We start from the raw sequence: 8061 nt of genomic DNA, 5'->3' as shown, positions 1-8061 counted from the left end.
GAGAGAGAGAGAGAGAGAGAGAGAGAGAGAGATCACTGAATTTTTATCATTACATTATAGTAGTTCTATCTTCTAATTTTATAACCAGGAAAGGAAATTGGGGCTGAGAAACAATAATGACTACCTTGCCAATGTTTAAACTTAAGTTTTTGTCTAATTCTAGTATGGAAGCTTTGTTTTGTTTTTCCACTCAATACTAAGGTTTGATCCCAAGCATGCTATCACACATCCAAAGTCCCAACCCTCGTATACACTGAAGACAGGTCCCAGTAGGGTTTTCAAGCTGACCATGAACTCATTTTCTTTCGCAGGTAGGCTATGAACTTGTGACCCTCTTACATAAACCTCTCAAGTGACTAGGATTGTAAGTCAAGTACAAGTCTCAGCCAACCTAAAATCTTCAATAATCTTATACACAATGATTTTCAGTTTTCAATGATATTTCTTCTTCACATCATTATACCTTCTGGTATCTGAGTAATAAAAAAGCCCAAGAAGTGAGATAACATAATTTTACAAGCTTTTTACCTGTGTGTTCTTGAAGGTTCGGGCCAGAATAGAGAATTCAACAAGGTGTTTGGTGAGAATGTCTTTAGAGCATCCTCCTTGAGAGTTCTCCATTTCCTTTTGTACCAGAATCTCCAGAATGACTGTGCGTAGAGCCATGAGAGGCTCCTGAAAGCTGAAGTCACTGTCCTTCAGAAGCTGGGAGTGCTTCTGCCACTTTAAGTATACTTCAGAGCGCTCTCTGTCTGTAACTGATCTGAAAGTCAAGTCACGTAACTTAGTTGAGCAAGTGAAAAATATTTAGAACAGTGCAAAATAATATGCAGTTATAGATAATGGGTACTTTAAAAGATATTCTTAAAAGGCAGCCTTTTAATAGATTTTGTTCAGAAACGAGAATGCTGCACTCAGACCTAACACAGAGACGTGACTACTCCACTAGCTCTTGCAGCGAGGCAGACCCATCTACAAGGAAGTCAATTAACTTCATCAATTACCTACAAACGACACTACGTATAGTTGTCAAAAAAAATCTGTTCATTGAATAAACAACTGCCATTTGAAAACATTTCATCTGCTAACATTATTAAGTAGAAAACACAGCATCTACAACTCATTCATATGAATACTTTGCCTTTCACATGCATAAAATATGTTATACTATCCCATCTTTCAAAACTTGTATTGATAGGGGAAAAAAAAGATCCAGTGAGACTAAGAAAATGATGCAGTAAAGATGAGAAGTCATTTCAGTTGCTTGTGCATGTACATCAAAACCAAACTTCTACTTCCATCACAAACGACCTCAGAACAGATCTAAAATATTTTAGACAAAGGAACCTCTATATACTCTTAAAGTTAATGAAGGTTCTGAAGAGCTTTGGATTTCAATTCTTAGGTTATACCTATTGGCATTACATTTACCAGTGGATAAAAGGCTAAAATGTGTTTATTGCACTCAGTTTAATAAATTTATCTAGTTTATTTTATAATAAATCCCTTCCTTTCCTCCTACTGTGGGCCATCAACATAACATCTCATTCAGGCCAATACAGAAGCAGCCAATCTTTGGCTGATACCTTTGGATACCACAAGCCAAAATAAATCTTTCTTCAGAAAGCAAATAATAAATTATGCCCTTCATATGTTTCCACTGGTGACACAAAGAACACTTCAGGATTATCAAACCCATGAGCCACATACCTTGAGAAAAGTTCTCCACTGTTTTCCAGTTCTCCAACTGCCTGCAATCTACTAAGTGTGGGATACAGTGAATATACCGACTCAAGGCTGCCCTTACTCAGCTCTTCAACTTCTTTCACCCTAGGGGTAAGAAAGCAGACGGTCTGAAACTAACACGTCTTCAGGGAGATAGAGGTTCAATTCTGTGGCTGAGCACTAATTGGCATATGCTTGTTGCTGACTGAAAAGACACACAGACAGCATGAAGGTGAAACAGCAGTGTGATCAGCCTTGGGATTATACAGCTCTATGTTTAAAGCCCAGTTCTGCCATGTCTGTCTGGTCTCTGGAGTCAAAGAGTATGTATACAAAGAGCTGCACAAAGTGTCCAGAATACAATCATGTTAAAGGTAGAAATATTATTTCTGTTATATGTGATAGGTTATTTCTCTGCTGCTGGCGAATGATCCAATTCAAGACAGATTGGATTATATTAAAGGCAGGCTTACTGGGAAGCTTCTCTTGGGTGGGCGAGTTTACTGGCTCCAAGGATCAAGGCCAGGGAAGTTGCCATTGGGAAGGGGTAGGTAGGGAACAGAAGAAGGGAAGAAGGGAGGGAGAGAGGGAGGGAAGGAGGGAAGGAGGGAGGGGGACATGCATGCAAAGAGAAAAAAGGAGAAAAAGAGAAGATGAGAAGAAAATGAGAAAGAGAACAAAATATCTAGATTATATAGGAAGAGTCTATGGAGGAGGGGCAGCTGACCCCCTGGGCTGGAAAGTTCAGTGTTGAGGGCAAGGGTATGCCAGGCAGGGACTGAGGAAGGCCAGGTGTGCTTTGGTATGTAAAATACGCACCTCAGTCCCCTGTCTTGGAGTCTGAAACTAAACAATATGTATAGGATTTATGATGTCAGTGGTGAGTGTTTAAAATAATTGTGTTGGGGGCAGGAGAGATGGCTCAGGGGTTAAGCGCACTGGATGTTCTTCTAGAGGACCCAGGTTCAATTCCTAGCATGTACATGTGAGCTCACAACTGTCTGTAACTTCAGTTCCAAGGGATCCAACATCCTCACACAGACATAGATGTAGGTTTAAACATCACGGTATATAAAAATAAATAAATCTTTTAAAAAATTGATGTTTGTTTAGCTTGTAACAGATAATTGCTATATCATGCATCATTTCGTGTATGCCTGAAAGAAACCAATTTTATAAAGTAGAGCTATAATGGTAAGAAAGTGGGGGCCATGAAACTAGAAAGGACAGAAGTTAACTCTTTTAGGATACTTGTACAAAAAGAGAACACTATCATGCTTTTCCTGAGGGCTCAGAGTGAAGAACTGACATAGGTCCTGAAGAAAATCTTTCTTGAGAGCAAAGAATGATAAAGAAAGGCCTGATCAAAGCCACTAAGTTTTTACCCCTTCATCAATGTAAACACTTACATTAAAACTACTCACATTTTGAGGACAGCAGTCATAGCATTAAATATAATAATAATACCTGGCATATCGGAGACTTTCATAAAATGTGGAGAATTCTCTGTTTCTTAGACACTGCAGAGCATTATACAATGATTCATGGTAACTGGCTCCTTCTACTTCTTGGCTGTGACATGATTAAAAAACAAATTTAAAAACAGGAAAGTCCAAGATATGCATGTATAACTAACTCACTCAAAGGACAACACTGAGAACTAAAATTAGGATTTCTCATAAAATTTGCAGAAATTAAGAAAAATATGTAGCTGGTGCAGTGGCACATGCCTTTAGTTGGTAGGCAGAAGCAGGTGGATCTTAGTGAGCTCAAGGCCAGCCATGGTTACATAGTAAAATCTAAACAAACAAACAAGCAAATAAATAAATACGAGAAAGGAAATAAAACAAAGCAGTAAGAAAAGAAAAAAATTTTATAGGCCATTTAAATTCATTAAAGACAAAAAACCCTTAGAAATTCTGGTTAGTTCTCAATCTCATATTTAAAATATAAGAACAGTTGAGCGGTGGTGGCACGCGCCTTTAGTGCCAGCACTCAGGAGAAAGAAGTAGGATCTCTCCTTCTGGTCTACAGAGTGAATTCTGGGACAGCCAGAGTTCCACAGGGAAACTCTCTTGAAACAAACACACAAAATTCATCTATATATGAATAACTCTGCTTTTATTCCATTCCTCTAATATGAAATTTGATAAACAGTCCAATTTATGAAAACATTTTTTCATTAAAGTAATTAAAATGACTTGATTTTTTTTTAGTGTTCTATCATTAAAAAATTTTTATGTAACTATTAAATCCTTTAATAGTCTAGGTGTTTTGGTTTTCATTTACAAAATATAGTGACTGGACATATAGGTTACAACTTTTATCTTCTTGGGCAACTTGGTTTAGCACTACTTTACAAAACGCTTGGTAATCTGTTTTTAAGACACTGTCTCCTGTATAGCCTGGCTGGCCTAGTACTCACTATGTAGACATGGCTACATCAAACCCAGAGATCCACCTGTCTCCGATTCTTTGAGTGCTGGACTAAAGGTATACACCACTACTCCTGGCCTAGCGCTACTTTTTCACAGCAACAACAACAAAATATTAACAAAGGTAACTTATTGTATCACTCAGCCAATAAAAGTGCTTATGACTACAACACAGCAAGAAGTGGAAGGGAGAAGATAAACTTGTCTTTAGATTCCTCAACCCAACAAACAGTATTCTCATAGGAAAAGACATTTTTTTAAAATTTCTATCTTCAAAATGCTTGAAGCAGGGGATAGAATTTCTCTAGTGGAAAAAATAAGATTGAAAGTCAAGCTTAAATATTTAGGCACATGTGCAGCCCATAGTGTCTGTAAAATATACTAAAAAAACAAAACCCAACGCTTTACTATTCACAGATAAGCGCTAACAGTCAAATGCAGTTTCGGAGGCAGAGTTCTGAGAAGCGAGTTTCTCTCACCTGGCAGAGCTGCAGAGGTCCCACTGCATGTTCCTCCACGCCGCCTGGTAATGGAGCTCCTGCAGCTCAGCACACCACTCGCTTCTTTCATGATCTAATCCTTTCAAATAGACAGACAGAATATGGGAGAGCCCCAAATTCTGCAAGGCCTGTGAGGAAGTTATTACAAAATAAATACATAATCAAATATGTCAGCACAAAGTAGACCAGTGGTTCTCAACCTTTCCTAATGCTGAGACCTGTAATTCAGTTCCTTATTCCATATGTTGTGGTGACCCCCAACCATAAAAATTATTCTCACTGCTACTTCACAACTATAATTTTGCTAGTTATGAATTATAATTTAAATATCTGATATGTAACTTCTGTGGAAGGGTCAGTCAACCTGCAAAGGGTCATGACCCACAGGTTGAAAACCACTGGACTGGCAGAGGGAAAAACAGCAAAAGAAACTAATTTTAAAAATTTTAATTAATAGCATCACTTCAAATTCTAAAATACCGCTTAGCATATATATTTTCAGAGAATGTTAATGTTTGATGGAAACATACCTAAGCCTATTAGCTAGTAATAGAAATGAAAGTTTCTGGGACCAACCCTAATGTAAATTACAGGTGCCATGTGAAGCATTAGAAGTGTCTCCTGGCATACTGTACATACTCAAGGAGTGTCTTCTGCTGTTGGGTAATAAAAGTACTATTGACAAACTACACTGACCTATGCAGTTTTCCATGTGTACTGAGGCATAACTCAGTTGTCTCAGTTTACTCCCTGTGTAAACTTTACTGATACACTGAACTAATGTTACCAGCTGTGCTGATGGAGGCTTTACAGAAGCAGACACAGACAGAAGCGTACCTGGATGATTCCCGACTGGCGGGTGGAAGAGGAGATGCTGGTCTCAAGGTCATATGTTACTAAGGCTTTCTCCCATGTCGCTTCATGTTCATATGTTCGTATTCTGTAAGAAAAACTGGTGAGAACAGCTTGTTTCTTTCGAATAGCTCCTTCAGAAAGTAGAATTACTATCTAAAAGGTGCATTTACCTAGTGAGGGGTTGTAACAGTTTCCCTCCACCGCAGCCATACAGGCTGTCTGGCTCTCCTATACTTCTGTAGATCTCTAAGAGAAGATCCTGGAAACAAAAATACCAAGGACAGAGACTTGAAAATAAAAACCAGTTCATGAATTTCATAAGCTTTAAATTTCACCAATATCAGCTCACAACTCATAAATGTCCTGTAAAAAAAGCAAAATATAATGATATTTAAAAGCAGAAAGTATTCTAATCAATAGCACAGTGGTCTTGTCCCATACAACAAAATGATTAGCCTACTTCAGAAGTAATGCTCATAGACTGAAGAGGCGGCTCAGCAGTTAAAAGCACTTCTCCTCCACAGGACCCAGGTTTGACCCCAGCACCCACATGGTGGCTTACAATCATCTGTAACTCCAGTACTACGGGATCCTATGCACTCTTCCGACCTTGGCAGGAACTAGGCACGCATGTGGTGCACTTACATACATGAAAACCAAATACTCATACACATAAAATAACAAATCTAAAAAAGTGATACTCAAAATGTTAAGAAACAGATAATATATGTATATTAACATACTAGGTTTTTAATCACATTCAGCAATAATCACAAAACAAAAGAATCTTGTCCACAAATGAAACTAAAAATGAAAAAATAAAATACTTCAAAACCTAACTACTGAAATCGGAACAAATGAAGGTTATAAATTTCCTTTAAAATGCCTCTTAGTTTTTAAAATGTGCTGCATATAAAGCAGCCATTTAATTACTTAAAATACTTTTTGTGAAATTTACATAGGAAAGCCTAGTGTTGTTTAACTTCAATGAAATAAAACAAAAACAAACAATAAATTACCAAAAATCCAGAAGCTAGACTTCATAGAAAACTGAGCAAGCAATTTAGTTGCCTTGATATTTTTTGCTGTGGGAAATATTTCCTAAAACAAATCCATCAATATTGGTACAAGTCTATATATAATTCTTATTCAAATATTCATAGACGTGAAATAAAACCTTAAGAGTTGAAACACTAACAGTGTTTGGCATAAGAAAATACTCATGAAAATCAGTACAAAAAGGTGAAACTATATAGTTCCAAGAGAAAAAATAGAAACATTACATAAGTACAAGACAGGGCTAAGGAGCTCAGGAGACACTCAGTCACTAAAGTGCTTGCAACAAAACCATAAAGACTGAAGTCCAGATCCCCAGGACACTCATGGAAAGCTCAAAGCAGCTGCAGAGCAGGTGTGATCCTAGCTCTGGAGAGGCAGACAGGTAGATCCCTAGAGCTCGCTCATCCATCAGCCTAGCAAAATTAGTGAGCTCTAGGTTTAATAAGATACCTTGCTGGGCAGTGGTGGCGCACGCCTTTAATCCCAGCACTTGGGAGGCAGCGGCAGGCGGATTTCTGAGTTTGAGAGTTCGAGGCCAGCCTGGTCTACAGAGTAAGTTCCAGGACAGCCAGGGCTATACAGAGAAACCCTGTCTCGAAAAAACAAAAAAACAAAAAAAACAACCCCCCCCCAAAAAAAGATACCTTGCCTCAAAAAATAAGATAGTGATTAAAGACATCTGATGTCAATCTATGGCTTACACACACAAGCACACATACAAGGCATGACTAGATGTGAAGTTAAAAGTTAAGGAGAAAGAAATGAAAGGTTACTAGTAGACTTAGCAATTTACAGTTCATGAAAAACATTAGACAAGAATCATTTTAATGGAATGAGAGAAATAGAGAAAATAAATATAGACATCAGAAAGTCTGGATGCGAAAGGAAAGAAGACAATGAAAGCTCAAGAGAACACAGAAGAGAGAAACCTTGTCTCAAAAAACAAAAACGAGAGAGAGAGAGAGAGAGAGAGAGAGAGCGCGCGAGAGAGAAAGAGAGAGAAAGAGAATATCTCCTTCTGGATCCAAGAACAGAAACGATTTAAACAGTAAAAGTCTGAAATGTTTATGATACAGTTCAGAAAGAGCACAGCATAATAAAGTTTCAAATAATAAAGAACAAATAGCCCGAGATAAGAGGAAAGTGTTTTTTATTTTAATAAGAGAGATGATTATGACAAGAGCAGAGATAGGGAGATTAAGACAATTATGGGATGTGGTATATGGTGGGATTCCTAATTATGTGGTGGTTTAAATAAGAATGTTCCCCATAGGCACATGTTTGAATATTTGGTCCCTTGTTGGAAAAGTCTGAGAAGGATTAGGAGATGCAGTCTTATGGAGGAAGCAAGCTTTGAGACAGGACACTCTCTCTCTCTCTCTCTCTCCCCTCCTCCCCTCCTTCCCTCCTCTCCTCCCCTCTCCCCTCCCCTCCCCTCCCTCCTCCTCCTCCTCCTCCTCCTTCTTCTTCCTCTCTCCCTCCCTCCT

The 8061-nt window shown here is 38.2% G+C and overlaps 1 protein-coding gene across 1 annotated transcript in view; it reads right to left on the bottom strand.

Annotated features, from left to right (window-relative positions):
• Positions 1 to 8061, bottom strand: part of Atm (ATM serine/threonine kinase) — a 105542-nt gene that overhangs the window by 26420 nt on the left and 71061 nt on the right. The window contains exons 41-46 of the mRNA XM_028783614.1: positions 5686 to 5774; positions 5498 to 5600; positions 4640 to 4788; positions 3193 to 3297; positions 1711 to 1830; positions 529 to 763 (exon numbers count right to left, since the gene is read on the bottom strand). Coding sequence (XP_028639447.1) covers positions 529 to 763; positions 1711 to 1830; positions 3193 to 3297; positions 4640 to 4788; positions 5498 to 5600; positions 5686 to 5774 — 801 coding nt within the window. The remainder of the gene's footprint in view (positions 1 to 528; positions 764 to 1710; positions 1831 to 3192; positions 3298 to 4639; positions 4789 to 5497; positions 5601 to 5685; positions 5775 to 8061) is intronic.

The sequence above is a fragment of the Grammomys surdaster genome, unplaced genomic scaffold (assembly GCF_004785775.1).
Source record: "Grammomys surdaster isolate TR1022 unplaced genomic scaffold, NIH_TR_1.0 1162, whole genome shotgun sequence".
Classification (NCBI taxonomy): domain Eukaryota; kingdom Metazoa; phylum Chordata; class Mammalia; order Rodentia; family Muridae; genus Grammomys; species Grammomys surdaster.
This window is presented reverse-complemented; position numbering and strand designations above follow the sequence as displayed.